Source organism: Acromyrmex echinatior, chromosome 13, assembly GCF_024713525.1.
Source record: "Acromyrmex echinatior isolate Ae372 chromosome 13, ASM2471352v2, whole genome shotgun sequence".
Classification (NCBI taxonomy): domain Eukaryota; kingdom Metazoa; phylum Arthropoda; class Insecta; order Hymenoptera; family Formicidae; genus Acromyrmex; species Acromyrmex echinatior.
The window spans coordinates 4,545,657-4,568,763 of NC_141864.1; the positions used below are offsets into that span (position 1 = coordinate 4,545,657).

Consider the following 23,107-nt stretch of genomic DNA (forward strand, 5'->3'; position numbering starts at 1 on the left):
CATGTCTCACAATCAGTCTATCATTTCAATCTCTACACTTCGACCTACATCTACATTACTCTGCCATTAATTAATCAAAATTTTTTATTTTACAATAATTATCATAGTAATCTTCCGTGACACTTATTGAAACTTTCTAACTAGATATGGCACACAAATATAAGCTATCAATTTTTTTTACTGTCTATTTATCGCGTATCTTTATTTTTTCAGGACTTCTGTCTCGATCTCTTTGAACCTTCGGGACATGGGAAGAAGAGAAAAAGATCCGTCGAAGCGAACGTAGAAGTATTAGGCGAGTTCCTGCCAAAGGTCGAGCGTTTGATCAAAAGATATAACGACTCCACACCGTACACAAAGTTCAAAGAGAATATTGAATATACAGTAATGATGCCCGATGGTAAGTTCCACATTTCTAAATGCGTTAATATAGAAATTAAATCTTGTTGACCGTGTAACCGGAATTAATCTTTCTCATGTCAACTCGAGATAAGAAAGAAGATTAATGTAACTGGTATTCTGCATCGAGATTAATCCGGTGTTTACGAAAGCTTTATCGCTTCGGATCGCGTAATTATCATTTATTATCCAAACAACACAAGTCTAAAATTGTGACATAAGACGTCCTTAAGTCGTCTTTTAGACACAAAAAAACGTCTAATGACCCGATTTTAGACACTTTTTGTTATCTAGATAATTATTACACGTGAAATTTCAATATAATAATTAATTCAAAATATTATGCAAAAATCAAAACACAATAATAAATTATTGTATTTTAAACTTTGATAAGAAAATAGAAAAAAGAATGTTAAAAAAGGATTGATTTTTGTTCAAAAGAATGTAAGTAAAAAAAATAGTGTTTTTTGATCTCTGATACGATAAAATTATTAAAAAGTTCATAGCGTTTAAAAATTGAATGCAAACATGGTATATTTATTCAAATTTAAATATTTTTGCTTAATTTTCGAAATGTCCTCCAAACGCTATAAACTTTAGTTATCAGGTTATTGAAAAATCTACAAAACTTTTTCTTTTATTTACATCTTTTTGAGCGGAAATCAGCTCCTTTTTAACATCATTTATTTTCTTTTTTTCTTCTATAACATAATATCCTCAGTCTTGCCTCTTATGTTCATTTCCACCAAGATCTAGTTCTAAAAATTAGAAAAAAATAAAGAGTAAGTTGAACCGAGATTAAATTAATCTACATCGGTAAAAACGGGCATTAGCCCGCAAAGCCTAAAATATATTATATTATCCGGCTATTTATAAAAGAATCTTGATTTACATAAAAGACGTGAAGCGATCATTGTAATTCTAACATTCACCTCATTATCGTAGATTTGTACGATAAAGTGACAGCCGGCCTCGAAGGTAGCTGCGGAAATTTCCTCTACGTAGCGACGGGATTAGGTGTACTACTGGTGTTATCAGCCTTTATTATGTGCTACTTAGCATCCCGTCTTCACAATCTATCCTCGACGATGCAACAGAACAAGTCGATCGACGAGTTGGTCAGAGACCGCACCAGGAAATATTGTGACATCACACCCGGCTATACCGGTCGTTCGACCATGCAATAGAGCGATGCGTGATTGAGAGAGATTACATATAAATCGCATTGAATACTCTTCACAGTGTACATCATGCGTACATGTATAATTAACGTAACGTTACTTTGAGATAAGGATATTTATTTGCAAAGAGAGCAACATCACGATCCACCTGATTCTCCGTTTCAAGATATAGAAGATACTTGTCCCACTTCGATGACGATATTTCTTAACGTCATTGACTGATACGACATGATATAATACGTTACGTTAGTTGCAACTTCGTCGAGGAGTGATTCATGCGAAAACTCTGAATTAATCATTCAGATAAACGAACGACATCGCCCATCGTAGAATAAAAATAGTTCTCGTAACGAAGAACGTCTGGTGACAAATGACTGTGCTTCCCGTGTAAAATAAAAATTAATTTTACGATAAGTTACAAGTGAAAATAAATTAAGAATTCGTGAAAGAATGTCACTAAAATTGGAGATAAAACATCGTTGCTTTATCTTATGATATGGTAGATTACACGATATGTCTTCGCGAGGAAGCACTTTTTAATTCTTCTACATAAATACAACCATATAGTCTCTCCATTTGTTATCCAATTTTTAACTTTTTGATTCTAGTAAAAAAAAGCCTTAGGTTTTAAAAAGAATAATTTCTACTCTATTATACGATTATATAGTCTATCACTAGATTATTTAATCAAGTCTATTATTTATAAATAATCAGACGAATGAAGAAAATTGTCAAAAATTATTAATGAATTATTTAATTTAATCGACTCTTTTCTGCGTTTCAAAGAACTTCATTCGTTTATTAATTAACATGTAACGCACTAATATTGTATATTCTCCGAATATTTCGCGCACATGTTCAACTTCTGTCCTAAGTTTCATGATATGTCGACATTGCTCAAATACGAAAAATAATCTCACTACGAGTCTCTCAAACGTGCAATGCTATCACGTGACCTGATCAAACGAGCAGATCGCTCGTGTAATAAGATAATAAGAACCTCGCCGAATAATCGAAATCGAACGGGACATTTGGGGTGGTTGCACGAATTTATCACACCTTGTAAATAAACACAAATGCGGCTCGCATTTTACAACATACCTTTTAACAGCGTAGATTTTATACATATATTACGAAAATCTATATATATATATATATATATATATATATATATATATATATATATATAATATATCGCAATTAAATATATAAAAAATATGTTGGAGGAATGTCTGCGACGAAAGTTTCGAATCAATCTGTTTCTAATAGAAGAATAAGATTTAATAGGAGAAAGAAATCTAAAAGTTTTAACGAGAAAAAGTTAATTTGTTCACTGAATTATTATTTAGTTAGAATGTTAGAGCAATAATGTATCTGATTGCATTTTTTTAACAAGTTTCCTTCTCTCTCGAAGATATTTTAAGAAAGCCCTAAAAAGAATTAAAGTTTTATATATTTAATAAAACGATCATGCAAGAGAAAGAGAGAGAGAGAGAGAGAGAGAAAGAGCAAATTAATCGCGTATTAGCTCAAGGTATGATTCTGAGGACACGGTAATCGATCCGTGAAGATAACTATAGTTACCTTCTTAACATAATAATTAATCCGTACCAAAGTTTTTTTGTTCAAAATAATTTGGTGCAATAGTATGGATCTCTGACGTTAAGATCTTCATCTATAAAAAAAAATATAATATATTATAAATATTGTACATTATTAAATTAATAAATTTTTATTGATTCATACAAATGCAAATATGAATGATAGAAATCACGTTAGGAAAGGCAATGACTTATAAGAAGGTAACTATAGTTATGCTTCTTATAAGAAGCGTAATACATATTACTTACGACTATTGTAGATGTGACGTGTACAATGACTATTTATTATAAAATAAAAGGTTAAACAACATATTCTGCGTGTTACAATCTTTTCTCGGTATCTCGACTCTTCTGTAGAAAATCATCAACTGTACAATTTTTTTCCTTTCGGTGTAATCTAGTAACTATCACTACAACTTTATCGGCATCAATACCATCGCTGTTATCAGGTCGAAGAACCTGTTTGCGTTATATAGGATGTCCCAGATTCTTCGTTTAATGGTAAATTACCCGTCGACTTGATCACAGAACCCTACTTCAGTGAAAACCTAACACACAGTCATCAGTTCTTCAGTGATTTAACATCTAACTCCAATAGCTTATCTGGAACATCCTCGAACATCTTCATATACGATAATATTACATACTGCCAAACTTCTCTCTTTATTTCCTCATAAACGCAAACAATTAAAGTTGGAGATAAACGGTAACTCTGTTTTTGTTCAGTCTATACAACATGCGCCGTAAATCTTAACTTCTTTGGCTCCGTTTATATTTTTTTGGACATACAATATATTGTAATATCTCCCATTAGAAAATCTAACATCTTAAATTACGCGTCATAATTTGCTCAATAAACAATGTTTGTTGTAAAGTTAATTAATTACTTGACCGGATATCTTACGAACCCGAAATTTGGTCGTAAGTATTGCCATCTAGTAACGTGATCTCAGTATCGTTCAGAAATAAGCGGTAGGCATTTGTAAATGCTTAGGAACTTCCGATTAATTAGACCGAATCACGAGCCTAGCTCATTTATCTGCCAATCTCGACTATTTCCTGGATAAAGGACTACGGAATACTCGCGTTCCAATATATTTTCGCTAATTAAACGCGTAAAATACTTCGAAAGTATAAAAAAAAATATACCCCATATTGCACAACAAGAATAATTTTTCTTTGAAGACCGAACATGTCACTATTTCAATAAAATTCAAACTGTATCTAATAATTGATAATTTGTTTAAAAGTACTAAAACTCCAATCGAATAAATAATAAATGTTTTGTGTATATGGAAAGAATAAAAATGATAGAATTTTAAATTCATACGAAAATTATCGCATGATGAAAGAGAGTACATTAATTCAATAACTCAAAATATTGACTCAAAATATTCAATAACTGTAAAACATTCGATCTTCGTTTCTACGTGTCTCACATGATTACTTATATGTATTATAATTGATTATTTTCGATATTTAAATCAAACAATGACATCACAATGTTCACATCACGAGAAAGAATAATTTAATTACTAGGCATATCTACATTCAAAGGCTTTATAACGCACGATGTATCTTCAAGACAATTTTTGTCTTTTAGAGATATGTCGAAATATATGTACGGTGTTCCAGGGCTATATTTCATTAGACTAGAAATATAAGTCCAAAATTAATTTACATAAGTTTCTGCTGAAAGAATCAATTAAAATTAACCTTAAAGCACAATAAAATTCAATAAATGTATTTTAAAAATCAATATTGTCATTTTCATATTTGTAATTGCTATTTTAATTGAAGAAATTGGATGAAGAGATAACACTAGCTTTTTTTTCGCAATTCAGTAATCAACAGAGTTCGAATGTTAAAACCTTTAAAGGACGGGAATTTATTTTTAAAATCTTATAACTTTTCCTTAAATAAGATTTGTTATAATTTCATTGTATGTATTCCTTGTCTCGAAATATAACACTGTTAGCGCCATTATATACATAGACGTGGATATGTATATATACTTTCTCGTTTTGTAAAGGTTAAATCAGTTGCAATGCCAATTACAATAATAGTTATACAATTATAAAATAATTATATAAAATGTACTAATTTTCCGGATTTTATGTCACATCAAATTTAGTTGACAAAATTTTTTTAAAATTTCCAAGATTTGTTATAATTTCATTGTATATATTCCTTGTCTCAAAATGTAACATTATTAGCATTATTATAGTGGATATATATAGACTTTCTCGTCCTGTAAAGGTTAAATCAGTTGCAATGCCAATTACAATAATAGTTACACAATTATAAAATAATTTTATAAAATATACTAATTTCCGGATTTTATATCACATCAAATTTAGTTGATAAAATCTCTTTAAAATTTTCAAGAAATCATTTTTCCAAAAAATGCATAAATAATTAGAAAAGATATTAATTTCCATTTGTAATTCTAAATAAAATATGAATACATCTTTTTTTATATAATGGATTCAAAATTAATAAAAACAAACCATAACTATAGAACTGATAGTCCTGACACACCTTGCATATAAAATGTTCATCTAATTTCATAATCATCGTCGTTGTATATTATTTAATCATATAACGTATTGCAACAAAGTAAAACTAACGTGGATTTCCACATCGCTAACTGCTATTTCTAGCATATATTGATTGATTATTCATTTTAACTATATAAGGCATTTCGAAATGATAAATTGAGTGTCGGTGTGACATCGTATTTACACATTGACTTTATAAAATATCTAATCATCACACATACACACTGCGAATGTTCGCAGAAAGGAAACAAACTAAACAATTATTCAATCTTGTCATTTTTCTTTGACTTGATGAAGGCTTCATAAGCGGCAAGCTCTTTTTTCTCCTTCCTTAAATTTCTATCCTCGAATTCCAACCTGCAATTAGACGCTAGATCAACACGTGATAGGAATGCTCGTAGTTGTTGGGATATGTGGATGTTATCATTAAAATAGGCTACTATTTACTACGTCTCGCGGTAAATGAGAAAAATGGAGTAAAATGGAACTCAAAAAAATACTTTGCATGATGAATAAAATTACATATCCCATCAGAAGCAGTAAATGAATGAATGACAACAAATTATAATGAGAAGTACGTAAATATGCGTTTATTGCAAATTGGATAGAAAATACAGAACTGCCAGATTTGTCCCATTAACGATTACTTAATAATTGAATAAAGAATACAAAACAACCAGATTTTATCAACATTTGTTGAAATTCTTAATAACCGTATAAAGCTCGTTCGGCCTAGGGGGATAAAAAGCAGAATATGAAAAATTAATATGTAATTGTTTTTTAACCTTTTGTCTAATTAAGATGTTTTACTTTTGCAATATCAATTTTATTACGGGTATAGATAGGAACGAAATAGAGGAATATATCAAACACATTTTGGAGCAAAAATATATAGCAACGACGGACGTCAATATATATATATATATATATATATATATATATATATATATGTTATCAAATAACATATTGTCCATTAAATAATAACGTAATCAGTTGCTGTATTATTCTCTCACAACTAATTATTGTACACTTAATTATAAATGTGAATAACAAAAACGTCAAATAAATAATTTTTGTATACATATTTTGTTTTAAATCTAAACAAATTGAAGAAATTGTTGAGACAATATGTAAAAATATATATTGATGTAATTTCATCAAGAATTTTTTAACTAAAAAATGTATATTTATATATAATTATACATAAATGTTATAAATTATTAGTCTTCTCTAGATTAAAGTATCAAAAAATTGTTCTTAGAAAGTATGATATATAGAAAGTATACATGCATAACATAACTATAAAGATAGAACATACCTGTGAAGAATGATCCTTTCAACAATTTTTTCCGTTGTCATATCGTTACCGCTATCTAACAATTTAAATTTATTTTGCTTTTTGGGCTCCGCGTATGGATCCGATCCATCCTCGCAAGGCATTATGCGTGTTTGTCCGTGACACACGACAGAAACATTGAAATGTTCCATCAGCTCTCTTGTCACTGCATACGGCGCACCAATAACAACTTCATTAACATACTGGAAATTTAAAACAAAGAATGTATGTATAATACAATGTATAAAAACTGAGATATAACTTCCTTTTTAATAGCATGACTTATCAGATTTTTTCCACTGAAAATGACGTAATTTTCTCGAAACTGCGCAGATTGCGTCTTATATTCATGCAATGAATAATCTTAAATGTTAATACTAATCTTATTGCATGTATTTTTTCATGCTATTTTGTGCAGATACTTATAAAAAATTTCAGAACCGCAAAAAGAAGACTCACCTTACACGCTAACACACTGAGAACTCGTTCGTGAAGATTCATAATAGGATGATTGCCGCATTTGTATCGATTAACGGCGGGATCGGTATGCAGACCGACAATGAGGTAGTCTCCTTCTTTCTTAGCGACTTCCAAGAAATCCAAGTGCCCTACATGGAAAAGGTCAAACGCACCCGCCACGTACACAATCTTATCGCCCGGCTGTGGACTTTTGCCGTCGCTAAATTGTATAATTTTCTGTGTAGTCGGCAAGAATTGCGAACAACCAGTCCACGGACTCCGAGCGTTTCGATCCTGACCCATGCTCTTGCTCGGTTCTCTATCGACGCTGTATTCGTTGTCACCCTGTCGAAAATGCTGTCGTGTCATCAGCAGCATACGTCCTACAAGATCAGTCGTTGAGACACCGGCTGTACGTTGGACTTCTCTGAAATAATCAAGTCCCTTCTTAATAAAAGATTATATAATTTTTAATAAATATTTGAATAAATTAATTTGTAATATCTTTCTATCTGTAATCATTTCTATCTTAATATCTTTTTAAAAAAACTACCTGTAGCGGCCGGCTGCCTTGACTAAATGGTACGTGTCCACGCCATCAGCCGTCATTGTGATATCATCGCCGTGAACACAAAAATCACAGTTATATTTATCTAATGTTTCTAATGTAGTGACGTAGGGCGCAGCTTCGACTACTTCATCTACCCATTTAATGCCACGCACCATTTTATACCTAAGAAAAAGAAAATTTGATCAGTACGTTTTAATACTCCAAAATTATAATATTTGTATTTATTTTATAATTATAATATATTTATGTTTATATGTAATCATTATTGTTATTTTATCGATTTTATTATATATTTAAATATTGTTTACAAAAATTTTTGTAAGAAAACAATTTTTAATTTCGTTTTTCTAAAAATTTCATTGTTATCGTAGCACATTCTCGTATGACTACAATCTGAAAATTGTTATATCAGTATCTTGTACAATTACAATTTATGATTAACACTGGAAAAAGTAACTTATATATAAATGCGACTGACAAGATAAGATTCTTGCTTTATAGTAATAAAATACTTTATAGTAATAAGTTACGTTCTGTTAAAACAGTTCAATTCAATTTTTTTCTGTATAGATATTGACCTAATATGTCAAGGCTCTAGCAAGACCTTCCTGTTATGTCGGTGGAGTATATATTATAGCTTTGGAATACATAAATATTTTATCATTAAATAATAATATGGAATATGGAACTCTCTCTCTCTCTCTCTCTCTCTCTCTCTCTCTCTCTCTCTCTCTCTCTCTCTCTCTCTCTCTCTCTCTCCTCCCCCTCTCTCTCGGATAAACATTTTTTCTAACGTAATGACTAAAGTATATATGCGAGAATCGGAACATTAACGTTCATTATATAACCACCGTTTCTAAGGTATAAGAGAGAAAAAATGTATTGTACAAGAAGTAGAGAATACTTGTATCCATTATACTAGTATTACGTGTTTCAAGAAAATAATATACGGAACGTGAAATCGATTAACACATAATAACCAATTCTAGAATGACAATCAAAATCGTAGTTATTATAATTTACATAATTTCCTTTAAGGAAGGAACAGATATATATACCTTTCTTGCTCAGTGAAGACGGGAGGGCCTTTGTGTTTTGTAATTTCTTCATCATTGTGAACACCTACCACCAGATAATCGCCTAAAGCTTTCGCCTGCCTCAAGGAATTTGCGTGTCCAAAATGCACCATATCATAGCTGCAATCAATTGTGTATTTAATTTGTGTAAGTAGAGAATATCATTAACAAAAATGTCAATAAAATTATTTCATCAAAAGAATTATAAAAAAAAAATCATTTAACATAATATAATATAAAAAATATGAAATTTTTTTACAAACTAATATTGTCCAAATTATTTGAGTGAAAAAAAAGATTAAATATCATTTTCATTTGTATAAGCAATCTTAGGTCAACAAAAGCAATATCTGTATAAGTCTATAAATTGTTCATGCTTTGCATTCCATGTTTAAATAATATTGAACTAAAATCTGCAAATTGTGCAAACAATCGAAAAGAAAATATATTTCTTAGGACACAGTAAAAAAAAACTAAATTTAGCATAAAAATATCTAATAGATACGATACATTAAAAATGAAAAAATACGTAATATAATCAATAATTCAACAAAGATTTCGAAAGAAGCAGTCCATTAACAGACTCCGAGTATAAAATGCTTTGGTAACTATTATATTAATCGCGTCTTTCACGATAACACTGAATACAAATCGCATGACAATATATACTGATTATACGAATGAATCTGTGTGTATACATATCCATCGCGTTCGAAATTAATATTGAACAACTATATAGAAAAATGTGCATAGGAGTTCTGAGAAGCAAATCATAAATAAAATTTATAAATAATAAAATATATCGAAATAAAAAAGATAAATATAGAAATTAAAAGATAAATATAGAAATTAATATCAAAATATTCAATATAAAATTCAGAATAAAATTAAAATCAGCATGTTTGTTACAAGCTACAATTTTGGAATTTATTTTTGCATCATTAATATTGATTTTAATTAACGTAATAATATAAAATATAAACGTAAACTGAGCAAGTCACAGCCAAGGTCTTATATTCCAAAAATCGTTACGACATCGTAAAAAAAAAATGTAATGAATCATAAACAACGATCATATTTCATGCTTATGGGCGCTTATCGCTAATTGATTATCATTCCAATGACTCGTTTGTCGGCAGTGTTACTTAATGAACAGAGATATAATTTATCTGAAATATGTAAGTTTTTTAAACAAATTATCATATATTGGAAAAGAATAAATAGATTCGGGGCCATGAACAAGAACTTCGGCGACCGACCAGCACCGACGAACCGGTCTATCATGTATCGTCCTGTCCCTGTACCATTTTATCAGAGCGCTAAACGAGGACATGCACTGCTCCGAATTGTGTTACAGTGAATTGTTTCGACCGGAGACGATTCTCTATTGCCAATCATGCGTGAAGTGCGATTTCGGAGTACGTCATATATATTTCCCCGTTGTAATTTAACTAAGAGCAATTTTGTTGAAGAATCTAAAACTGTAGCTATTGGCTACAGATCTGAAAATAATTTTGTTGGATCATCAAAATAATTTTATAGGAATCTTAAGCATGATGAGCAATGTTTTTATATTCTACCCACCAATTTGTTGCCCTAATTATTTTGATGATCTAGCAAAATTATTTCCAGGTCTGTATCTAGCTAAATTTTTAGATTCTTCAATAAAATTTCTCTTTCCTGTGTAAAACAGAAACTGGAAAATGCCTCTTTTTACTCACAATAAATTCTCTCTAATATAAATAAAATTATAAAATTATAAAATATACGAATATATGAATATGTATAGGTAAGAATGCAATTCCTAAGATAAGTAGACATTTTTAATAAGAATAAATCATTCGTTTGCAATCAGCGCGTAAAAGTTTTAACGAGAAGAAAATCGAAGAATTCTAATTCAAGAACTTGTCTCTTCCTCAAGTATATTCCTTATATATTCCCGTATATTTCCATTCAATTAATCAATAAACTACTTTGCTAAAATAGTGAGACTGAAGAATTCGCTTGCCTTTTTTCTTGTCCAATAAAACCTTTATAATATAAATATCAACTAAATAAAATAATAAAATAATAAAATAATAAATATTTCTTAAACAAGAATCTTAGAAATCTTATAATAAGAATCAATCATTCGTTTGCAATCAATGCGTGAAAGTTTAAATATATGAAGAACGCTTCAGAAACTTGTCTTTCTTGACTATATTTAATTAATTTATTTTACTAGAAAATTTATTATTACTAGGAAATTTAATGTCCATTTCTATCAATGTAGATTAATTGCAATCTTCGATTTTATTTACTTTTATCTAATTCTTAGATAAAGATACAAAGTAAATCAAACCGAGATTAAAGTTAATCTAAATTAATAGAAATGGAAACATAAGACTTTATCATATGAGAAATGGAGACTTTTATTATCTAAGAAATGGATAAGAGGAAAACGGACTTGCTTCTCTTTTTGTTCACGATAAAATCCTGATATAAAAAGTAAATAAGATTATTATAAAATATAAGTAAGAATAATTCCTATGAAAATATAATTTCTACGATAAGTAGACATCTTTAATAAGAATAAATCCTTCACTTGCGATCAAAAAAATTAACGAGAAAACTCGGGGGAATTCAAGAATTCATCTTCCTCGCATATATCTTCCTCATTCAATTCAACTAATCTACTTCATTAGAAGACTTCGAGAGAACACGCTTGTCTTTCCTCTTATTCGTGACAAAATTCCAGAATATAAACTAAATAATAGAATATAAAATATAAATGAGAATATAATTCCTATAAGAAATTTCTTAAGAAGAACAAAATCCTTCATTTGCAGTAAGAGTTAACGATAAAAATTGGAAAATTAATTCAAGAACTCGACTTCCTCGTGCACTGGAAAGATTTGCTGAATTTTTATAAATATTTGTTTAAATAATACTAATAAACATTTACTCTTACAGTAAATAAATATTTATTCAATAACAAAAATGATACTTGAATCAAATTAATGATTTTTGTATCAAACAAATACATATTTACTTGTAGTAAATATTTCATTTGTATTACTCAAATAAATATTTATTAATATTTAGTACATTTTTTCCAGTATACATTTTCCCCATTCGATTAATCTACTTCGCTAGAAAAAAAAATTGGAGAACGCGCTCTTTTCTTTTTCACAATAAAATCCTTACAATATAAATTGAATAACAGAATTATAAAAAAATATAAATAAAAACATAATTTTATACAAGATTCTATAGAAACCTGTAAAATAATAATAAATAATTAAGAATAAATCGTTTGCAATTAGTGGTCACGTGAAAGTTATTACGAGGAAGATCGAGAAAGCTAATTTCAGGAAATTCGCTTTCCTCGCAATTTTACTTACGCCACGCCGGTGGGAGGGTTGGACACGTATGACCGTGCAATAATATCGATTGATCGCGTTTCTAACGAAGCTCGTGGCGAGGATACAACGGTAATCCGCACCCCGCGCGTTGCGAAACGTCGAGAAGACACGTATTATACCGTCGTCGACCGGCTGAACGACGAGCGACGCCGCATTCAGCCGCATTGAGCGGCATCACTTCTCCGTGATTCTATTCAACGTGTATTCCCTTCGACACGACAAAAAAATCCACAAATCACACTTACCACCCATCGCACCAAACGCGGACCTCCTTGCGGTTTTCCTCCGTCATGACGGAACACAATCAAGTTTCTGATACTACTGACGATACTGACTGTCTCTTCCCACAGTTCCTACCGCGACTATCGTAACTGCCGAACTGGAGTGACTCGAACTCGGGTCTCGGAATGACGTCCGCCGGCCGTGGGTTGATCAAAGAGCGATAGAGAGGGACGAAAGGGTGGAGGGAGAGATCACAATGCGCGCGCGCACAACTTGGAGTAACCGTCAGACTCAATCAGACCTCACCACCTATCCCGAACAATCTCGAAGTGAGTCGGATCGCATGCGTTGTTTCATATATACGTTGTGTATATATATATATATATAGGTTTTTCGCGTCACGTACTCCAACATGCTCCTATTTCCTCCAACCGTAGCTCCCTACTCACTCAAACGCGCTCGTTGAAGTAAGAAGCTATGGTAGGAACATGTTGAAGCATGTTGGAGTATGCGCGAACAAGACTAATACGTGGTACTTTCAGTGGTGGGCTTTAAAATCTCGCCGCGTCCCATGACTCACAAGAATTAAAATCTCATTCTCACGCCAAGTTGACGTCATCGCCGAGTAGAGATCAGGACTGACGTAATTCGATTCAGAGGAAGCACAGCCCTTATGGAAAAATTTAACTGATGCGATAACGCGCATCTCTCCTAGTATCAATTTCGCAAACGTTAATTAGTTTCAATTCTTATCTTGCGAATTAAAAGTCTACATAATTAAGCTTTGATTAAAAAGTGATTTTATATAAAGAAAAAACGATTACCGAACATAAAAAAAACCTGTTATTTATTGATTTACAATTCTAAATTTTTTTTCTCAAGTCTCTCAAAGAAATAAATGGTTTTTATATCGGCATCTTCAAAGTTTCGTTATAGAGTTGCCCACATAATCGATTGTTGAAGATTATTTGATGAACAGATATGAAGACGTATCCCTAATAGATTTCACCTGATTTCTCCGCATTAAGTATGATATATGACGTGAAAATACATTCTTATGTTCTATTCTTGTAGATAAAAATTCTTTGTTATAAAAGCTATATCTCGGGTTGTAAGAATTAATCATAGAATGAAATCAATTTAACTCGACAACACAAAATATTTTTAATTTTGAAATATTCTGAAATGATAAATAATTCGATTATTTTAGTAAATCAATGTACAGTAATCACTGCAATGTGTCTGTCGAGTTAAAGTTTTAATTTTCATTATTCTACAAATAAACGACGAATATAGTATCATAGTTACCTGCTATTTTAGTAGTAATCTAGTCCTCTTAGAAATTGCAATTAAACCGAAAAATTGAATTTCATTTAAATATATCTTTTAGTGCTAGATGAACACGATGATTTGGCATATAATTTTTCTGTAATACTAGATGTGCATATACAGTGTCCCGAAATTCGCAAATCAAAATATCACAGCGAGTTCTCGAAAAAATAAGATATAAAAGTATTCTCTATGTCTTTCTTATTGTGATATTGATTTGGGAATTTCGAGCATCCTCTACATTAGAAACACATATAAATATGATTATGAATAGTCACACAATCATGCTTTATCTCTTCCTGATTATATATATGTGTATACATATATCTCTTTGTTACAATATTAAAAACCTCTTTGTTTTAGTTACAATATTAAAAACTTCTTTGTTCTTGTTTACTCAAAGAGATTAGGAAGAGATAGAAATAAATTCACATGATTAGTATTTATAGCAATTACCAAGCATCCATTGTAGTTAAGAAATTGTTAAGTTATCATTTTTGTTATCACTAATAATCTAGCAGATATAAAGTTTGCTAACATTACAATCTAATAGACAAAGATTTATTATATAAAATACAAAGTCATTGTAGAATTTCAAAAATATGTGAAACGTAACGAACAAAGTAATAAAATTAAATATAGGAGCAATCTTATTACTTTTCTAATCATCTTAAATTTATTTATAAACTGTGAATGTTATCTTATTTGTAATATTGAACTTTGTTACGCGACAAGGAAGAAGCAATGACACATTCTGATGATTTACAGCATCGCTATAAAAACATATATCGTAATGATGATGCGGGCAATTGGAAAGTTGAAAAGCTTGGTTATTGTGGCAAAATGGGCGATATAATCATAGACATAAGAAATGTTTTATTGTTGCACGATAAACCTCACTGAAGTAAATATTTTCACTTGAGTAAAAAACTGAATCGTATGATTCTCGATAACCAATGAATGAGGCAAGATGTCTTCCCCGGCACTTTAAAAGATTAATTATTATCGATAATGTAATAATGAAATCAGGCATCTTTAAATAGGATATTCATAGTAAATTTAATCAGCATATATGTATATATATATACGCGTGTTGTGTAACGGCATTCATGACTTAAGACGTCTGACTTATATACAACTTCATCAAAATGTCACATCGACGTTGATTGAATGCCGATTATAAATACACGTTTATACATATTCATGATTTGATACACAAAGGAATCTCTGAAAATGTGTTTATGATCAAAATAAATTGCAATTATACAAGCATAAATTAAATTTATATCGCTATTATATCAATAGATTATAGAAATAAATACGCACGTAAAAGTAAAAAATAAATACGCTCTGCGTCAAAAAAATATTATCGAAGAAAAATCACTTGGAACCAACGTTATGTTTTTAGCTTTTTATAGTGTCAGTCTTACACTATTTTATTGAATGTACAGCGGCAAGCCAATCGAATTGTAATACTATATATGATTCGGCGGCAATCATGCGATAATTGACCGCTTAAATATATTAAGGATCCTATCCTAAATATAACATATGTGACTTTGCATAATTGATAATATTATAATATTACTTAAAGCTAATGAAGAGTGTCGTGTACTGGAAAAGAAAAGGAGACGAATGCTCATGAGAATGTGTAATTTTTTTTGGAACAATTCTCTGCAATTCTGGGCTCGTCGGCTCAATCAATCGTCGACTGCCAGTTATTCCCTCTGGGACGCAGATGGGAGTATTCTGTTACAAATGAGAAAGATATATAGAGCCAGACGAAAATGTCGCCCTTATTAATTTTTTCTTATTTAGATAGTCTATCAATCTAAAATTTCTCTTTTCTTTGTTAGGTTATGTAATACCCACATTTGACCATTCGTTCAATAGCCGTTTTGTTGCCTGTAGCTGCTTCCATATCCACTATTGTTCTGGCTGTAGCTACCAGAGCCACCGCCGGAAGTTCCACTTCCAAAGCTGTTTTGAGGGAACGATTTACTGCTTCCATAGCTAGCCCCGCCTATGCCACCTATGTGAAGCGTACATCAAGCATTTACAAAACACAATAATTTCACCCATCTAACGCTATGAACGTCACAATATGGCAGCAGTGAACATAATCAAGAGTCTTAAAAACTAGGGAAGTGGAAAGAATAGAAGGGCTAAGAATACGGAGACTTGATTGTATGGTGACTTGATTCATATTTTACTGATTTAGAATAATGCGAATAACATTTTATCCATTTCAAGCGAACAGATTCAATAAAATTACACAATCAATTTTTTAAAGGCTGAGAACCCACCGCTACTGCTTCCGGACCATTTGTTGCGATCACTTGCACCAGTACCAGAAGAGCGATCGAATCTTCCTCTATCTCCTGCATCACGGCCTCCACGAGATCCTCGTGAACCACCACGGCCTCCAGATCCTCGTCCACCACCTCCACCTCCACTGCGTCCACCGTAGCGTCCTCCTAATTATTAATTAATAATAATCCCCCTAGTTAGCAATAACAAAATATTTAAAAAAATTTTTTTATAAAAATTGAATATAAATTTTTAATAGGTGTGAAATTTTAGTATAGTATCTATCTATTGTAATTTAAAAAAAAAAGGGGAAAAAGAAAAGAAAAAAGAAAACAAGACTCACTCTTATAAATGCCAGGATTTCGGGATAAATCGTATAGTTTCGGATTGACAACTTGCTTAGCCTCTTCTAAAACTTGAATTAAGTCACCAGCCTTGTGAGCATTGCCGGGCGTGAAAAAGGCGTACGCAGTTCCTGTACGCTGCGAACGACCCGTACGTCCGATACGGTGCACATAGTCCTCAGAGTTAGACGGATAGTCCAAGTTTATCACAAATTTGACATCCTCGACATCTGCGAGATACATCAAGTTATAATAACAACACACGGAAAACACTTGTTCCTTTGTGGTTCAATTAACTTATAAAGCGAATATATTCAAGCATTTTACCAGGACGTTGTATTTGCTAATGGAATTAAAGAATGCTCTCAAGTTATCATTATTGAATATTCTGTAGCAAGTTTTGAAGCATTTATAATGCTGCTGCTACGTGCCGACATTTTAAAACATATTTTGGACATGAAGGACGGACAAGAACATAAAAGTTACCTCAAATAAAATACAAAATATTGTTCCAAGGTGCAATAAAGTAGCTTTAGTTCCATTTGCAATTTGTATATAACATTCAAGTTGACCACAAAGAGCAAGTCTGCATGTAATTACCTGTTTGCGACTAGAGCTGGAAATGTAAATACATTTTTTGGAAATGTAGAGGAATCAGAGCTCAGATGGTTCTCATGGAATTCTCGCTTCACGTATTAGCGAGCTCTACATTTTTATTCTTAGTCAACATTACACCCTTCTCTCCCGCACCAAAGTATGGATCTGTGCTGGATATTTTGAAATTTGGTCCTTGTACATTGCTTCGGTGAAGAGGTTGGAACACCAAGCGGTTTGAGCACCTTGCGTTCTCCACTCAACCCCCACATGTACTCCCCCATCAAATAATTAGCATCAAGAATTACGCACCGCAATATTGTGAAGACTCCTTCCTATTTTGATGCAATAATTATTAATAATTATCGCTACTCCTCATTTGTTCGCCCTAACTTACAGAAAGTCTTTGACAAATCAAATTCATAAATAATATAAATATTATGCAAAGATTTCAGAATATGCTCTAAAAGTTGTCCACTTATACCGAGTTTTTACGTGAAATAAAAAGCGGCGTTTAAATAATATCACAAATAATGCAGAGCGCGACTTGATGCAATTTACTATCAATCCAACGAATGTATAACCGACAACAATATCTATCCTTTTTGTTCTTTTCTTTTTCGTCCTTATGCTAAACGCCCTAACATTACAATTTCCATACTTTGGACCGTCGCAGGTACAGAGTGAGAGTGTTTTTCGAGTGGCAAGGTGGCCGAGGCACAGCGTTTGGTTAGCTTGTTGCGAGGGGGCGGCGACCAGCAGTCACGCCCCGTTCAATTATATTTTCCAAAGCTAGTTGCAGAGTTCTAAGACTCCAGAGTCGCATGTGCCTCTGAAAACACATAGAACAGCACGTTAATACCAGACTGACAGGACAGGACTTGTTTCGATCTGAGAGTACAAAATCGGAAGAGATAAACCTGCTTCTAAATCGCTTACCTGATTTCCTATTCTTAAAGCTGAAATATTTTGACGTTCTTTCTATATTATTTATTCTATCGATCATATCGTTTAAAATCTATTTAATGTGAGTGTTACCGTTCAAAAATAAAATGCGTAAAAAATATCAAAAGAACGTCAAAATCCACCTACGTATACTAGTCTATGCCTATGATAAAAGAAGACTTAGAAGAAGTTAACAAAACAATTAAAACTTATTCCTTCATTAATCGTATTGCTGAAAAGACAATGGCAATGTTAATTGCTCTAGTGCGCTCTATAACGCGCACCACCGAAATTCTCAATTAATTAGTAGGCGAAAAGAAAGAATTAGCAATTAAAATTAATGAAACTGAAGATGTCAATGGCAAAATCAAATAGGATATTTAACTAGTCGTTCCTGGAATTACTTAAGAATAATAAATTATCTCCAGCCACACTGGTAAGAAGGTAATGTCAATCAGTCTGGCACATGCCGTTATCCCACGTTATTGCCACATTACAATACCACGACTTTCACAAATGTGAAATAACCATCGCAGCCTGACCCTTACATCATACCTATATATCTGCAAATTCTTACCTAAACCTCTCGCCGCCACATCAGTAGCCACAAGGATGGCAGATCTGCTATTCCGGAACTCTAAAACAACATCTCTTGTATCACAAATAATATTACAATGCCAAAAGGTAGTATAAAAGTAAATAAAGATAAATCAAGTAAATGTAAAAAAACAGTATTTAGCTCAATTTTGTTTTAACAAGTATAAAGAATTATATAAAGTATCGAGATTTTTAATATTATAAGAATTTAATGTTACAATTTTTGTACAAATGTTTATAATTAGAATTTTTCTAACTTTACTTATTTAAATAGAGTTAATTTAAAATAAAAACTTTCAAAAGTGGCATTTATATAAAAATGTCAATATTCGCTTCTCGTGTATTTAGAAAATCATAACAATAGCACTTACGATTTAATACATAATCTCTTTCTTGTTGGCTTTTGTCTCCGTGAATACCAATCGCTTGCCATCCGTATCTATTAATAGCTCTTGTTATATCATCCACTTTCCTTTTAGTTTCGACAAATATTATAGTTTTATTTTCCGGTTCGTTTGAGATTTCTTCCAATAATTTCATGAGCTTACTCTCCTTTTCGTATTCCTCACATACATCAACGATTTGCAGAATATTGTGATTGGCAGCCAATTGCAGGGAACCAATGTTGATTTGTATGTAATCCGTTAGAAACTCTTCCGCGAGATTACGTACTTCCTTTGGCCACGTCGCCGACCACATAAGAGTCTGACGATCGGGACGTATTTGTTCTACAATTTTCCTAATTTGAGGCTCGAAGCCCATATCGAGCATTCTATCGGCCTCATCAAGTACTAAATATGTACATCTACGTAGATTAGTTGTGCCGCGTTCCAAAAAGTCTATAAGACGTCCTGGCGTGGCAATGCAAATCTCTACTCCGCGCTCGAGGTCGCGCGCCTGAGGTCCTTTCGGAGCACCACCGAAGATGCATGTATTTCGCACCTGAGAAGACATGCCAAAATCTGACGCTACTTGTTGAATTTGTTGTGCCAATTCTCGAGTTGGCGCTAAGATTAATGCGATCGGCCCATCGTTCCTGCTCAGTCTGGGCTGATGATTTATGTGCACGATCGCCGGCAAGATGTATGCCAGAGTCTTTCCCGAACCCGTTTGCGCTATACCGACCATATCTCGGCCGGACAAGGCAATAGGCCAACCTTGTGCCTGGATTGCGGTTGGTTCACCAAATCCTTGTCTACGAATTTCGTTGAGGACATAGTCTGGGAAGCCACCTTCTTCGAAATAAATATTGGGACCTGGAACGTTAGCCCCCTTCACAGTGATCTCTTTATTTGAACGATATGCCTCTACAGCGTGAATACTCCGTGCCATTACGTTAGGATGTGGCTGGTAAAAGTCCTTCCTGAATTGTGGTAGAGTGCTCATATCCCATCGTGGTTTACGTAACCGTTCCCCAGGCTGCCGATTTTTAAAATTGTTGTTTCCAAAATTGCTGTCTCTGTTTCCGCTGCTGCCAAATCTATTGCCTCCTCCGCCTCCATCGCGTCCGCCGAATCTACCACCACCGCCACGTGCTCCACCGCCACCTCCTCCTCCTCGTCTATCGGAACGATCAGAGCGGTCACCATATGCCCTTTTTGCAAACAAAATAAATCATTAAACCTTAATTCTTTAAAAAGAAAAAGAAGCAAATATCGCATTATTCTAAGAACATAAATAAATTAAAGTGTCTTTTTTATTTTTGCGTCAGATTTTTCTTTTCTATCAAATATCAAATATTCCAAATTTTAAATACGTTATGTATCCATTTCACTTGTAGAGGTGGAAATAGAATCTTGCATAAAGCATAAGAAAATGAATCAATCAGTCTTTTATTTCTTCTATTTCTATAAAATAAAAGATTGATTGATTGATTGATTTTCTTATGTTTTATGCAAAGATCTGTACTTTTAAACTAAACTTTTTAAGAAGGTTCTCACGCTACTTCCTAGTCAATAAATAATTTATTCATAATATGTAAAACAATTAAAATAATAAAATGAAAAGATTACTAACAATGTACCATTATACATAATTATTGTTAATTTTATATGTAATTAAATATTTTCAAACTGACAAAATAAAAGTTGTAAGATGCTTATTTGATGTACGCATCATCCATTTGTCTGACATATATTCTAGCTTTCATCGAAGAATATAAATTTCTTGTAAACTGTAATGGTTAGTTTAAACAAAACTTTATGAGAACAAATGTTTATTTTATAATTATAATGATTTTTAAATTACCGTCTTATACAAAAATCTCAATTTAAAAGAGAATAACTACAGAATAAGATTATATCTTCAACTTATAATGTAAAATTCTATAAACTTAGAATTAAATATCTTTAAAATGTTAAGATAAAAGTCAATGAAATTTTCTAGATATTGATATTATTAACTTTTGTATTATAGACTTATATATTATAGACTTATCTTATATTTTTCATCAAACTCGAGAACCATAAAACCATGGCACATAGAAAAACTTAAGACATAAGACTTAAGCAGTAAATTGACAAATCACAGTAGAAGCAATTGCGAATCTAATATATGGATCTCCTTACTACTTAAGTCTTACATCTAAGTTTTTCATTTTTTTCTTTTCACATTGAAAGAAGAAAAAAAAAGAAAAAATGAACCAAAAAGTTCAACTAATAAGAACAGATTCAAAGGTTTACGATCTTAAGTTCCAAAAGTGTACACTATTCAGTTATAGAGAACAGACCTATTTTTTCCCTTTTACTTTAAGGATATGTATTGTGCGAGTGCTTAGCTATTTGTATACCTAGATTCTTTAGCAACATCCTATTTGTAATCAAAATATAAAAATTATCAAACATTGACAAAATGAGGTACTGCTATGAATAGCAGCAAGCAGCACGTAGGAAAAACTTGTAGGTCGAATAATATTTGTTTTTTGTATTTGAATTCTTTTATATTTTTTACCTTTCTTCTTTCCTTTTTCATCTAATTATATAACTATCTCAGTTTAAGTGCAAAAAGAAAAAAAAACAAAACACAGCAAAAATAGATATACTCTACTCAATATTGTATATTCGATAAGTTTCTCTTAATTAGCCACAGAGAATAGAAAAAATTCTCTCTCTCTTTATCTCTCTGTACCTCAGAAATTCTATTATTTCTGTTCTAAGGATTAGAAAAAGATAAAGCCTAAACTCAAGATTAAAGTTAATCTAAATTAGAAGAAATCAACCAACAGGCATCAACCAACAATGAACAGATTTATCGCACAAGGAAAATCTTGACTTAGGCTTATATAATATAATTCGCTTATTCTTCCTGATTTCCTAACAATCTATAGCTATGCATTACCAGTTAATTGCCCGTAACTTCCTGTAACTTGCACTATGACTCATTATTTCGCTTCTTTCCTCAATAAATTTTTATACAAATGAAAATCGCGAACTCGAAGATCCTTTCGCGTGCAAGCCTCGTCAAATGCAATCTTCCGCGATTTTTTTTGCCAACGTGACGCGCGTGCAAATACATGCAAGATAATCAATTAAGATTTCGAGTGGCGTAATTTCGTTCAGCTACACAATATGTTTCACGCGTATATTATTGTCTAGGCAGAATCCATTTCGAGACGTCGCGATTTCCATTACTAATTCTCACGATCACGCCGAGATCGCGACAAAGGATCTGTTCGCAAAATGGCGTACAAGGGTGCGAGCGGACAAGTAGCAGCGTTAAACGGAAAATGAGCGACGAGAGTGAAATTCGCCTCACGTCGTCTTACGCGGACTTACATTGCAACGGGTGGGAATATGTCACTGTCCTGTGTGCGATTTCCTTGGTAGTTACCGATAAGAGTCGAGAATCCGGACCGGGTGACGAGAACACGTTCACCCGTTATCAGACCAGCCAGCTGAAGGAACGAGGCAACAGTAGTGACGGGACGGGAAGGAGGAAGGGTGTCGGCGTCACAGCATCATGGCGGCCGGTAAAAAGTAGTTCCTCCTAGTAGAAACCTGCAGTCATGATCCTCGAATTTTGCGCTTCTTTTCGCAAAAAGTATTGTTCGAATTGAGACATTTAAATATTTCTACTTTGAACTTTTCTCGATATTCGATATGATGGAGAAATTAAGGAGCCGTAAAAAGGCGTTCTTCGCCGGAACTGAAAGTTAGGCCAAGTTAGACAATCTCTAGCGC

At 32.3% G+C, this 23,107-nt stretch overlaps 3 protein-coding genes and 1 long non-coding RNA gene across 7 annotated transcripts in view; 2 read left to right on the forward strand and 2 right to left on the reverse strand.

Moving 5' to 3' along the window:
- Positions 1-3,491, forward strand: part of LOC105150683 (uncharacterized) — a 22,435-nt gene extending 18,944 nt beyond the window's left edge. Inside the window, exons 5-6 of the mRNA XM_087412700.1 lie at positions 214-400; positions 1,345-3,491. Coding sequence (XP_087268826.1) covers positions 214-400; positions 1,345-1,586 — 429 coding nt within the window. The 3' untranslated portion in view covers positions 1,587-3,491. The remainder of the gene's footprint in view (positions 1-213; positions 401-1,344) is intronic.
- Pect (phosphoethanolamine cytidylyltransferase) lies at positions 3,445-13,030 on the reverse strand. Of its 4 annotated transcripts, none has more exons than XM_011063925.2 (6): positions 12,834-13,030; positions 9,167-9,304; positions 8,091-8,270; positions 7,538-7,964; positions 7,061-7,281; positions 3,445-6,099 (listed from the first exon to the last, which is right to left on the reverse strand). In XM_011063925.2, exons 1-6 carry the CDS (start codon positions 12,878-12,880, stop codon positions 6,003-6,005), a joined length of 1,110 nt encoding a protein of 369 aa, XP_011062227.1. In that variant the 5' UTR covers positions 12,881-13,030; the 3' UTR covers positions 3,445-6,002. The 4 variants fall into 4 exon arrangements, with proteins under 4 accessions (XP_011062227.1, XP_011062229.1, XP_011062228.1 ...); XM_011063927.2 differs by having other exon boundaries at positions 3,445-6,112; XM_011063926.2 differs by lacking the exon at positions 12,834-13,030 and adding an exon at positions 12,568-12,806.
- Positions 12,999-13,726, forward strand: LOC147907539 (uncharacterized). Its single transcript, XR_015547155.1, has 2 exons — positions 12,999-13,139; positions 13,353-13,726. It is a non-coding gene; the product is annotated as an uncharacterized LOC147907539 (long non-coding RNA).
- A 1,637-nt stretch (positions 13,727-15,363) lies between these two features.
- On the reverse strand, positions 15,364-22,861 carry LOC105150681 (uncharacterized). The gene is made up of 7 exons (XM_011063923.2): positions 22,703-22,861; positions 19,301-20,523; positions 18,910-18,969; positions 16,793-17,023; positions 16,446-16,616; positions 16,012-16,171; positions 15,364-15,888 (listed from the first exon to the last, which is right to left on the reverse strand). Coding segments are annotated over exons 1-6 (1,833 nt in total). The 5' UTR covers positions 22,705-22,861; the 3' UTR covers positions 15,364-15,888; positions 16,012-16,025.
- Between the last annotated feature and the right edge of the window lie 246 nt (positions 22,862-23,107).

What these genes read in the sequence shown, in the direction of transcription:
- Pect (XM_011063925.2), bottom strand. Translation starts at nt 12,880, where the DNA reads ATGACGGAGGAAAACCGCAAGGAGGTCCGCGTTTGGTGCGATGGGTG. An exon ending in CGCGTTTGGTGCGATGGGTG is followed by an intron (nt 9,305 to 12,833) that starts GTAAGTGTGATT and finishes AATTGATTGCAG; the next exon opens with CTATGATATGGTGCATTTTG. An exon ending in GAAAGGATCATTCTTCACAG is followed by an intron (nt 6,100 to 7,060) that starts GTATGTTCTATC and finishes GTCTAATTGCAG; the next exon opens with GTTGGAATTCGAGGATAGAA.
- LOC105150681 (XM_011063923.2), bottom strand. An exon ending in TGTGGCGGCGAGAGGTTTAG is followed by an intron (nt 17,024 to 18,909) that starts GTAAGAATTTGC and finishes TGTATCTCGCAG; the next exon opens with ATGTCGAGGATGTCAAATTT. An exon ending in AAATCCTGGCATTTATAAGA is followed by an intron (nt 16,617 to 16,792) that starts GTGAGTCTTGTT and finishes ATTAATAATTAG; the next exon opens with GAGGACGCTACGGTGGACGC.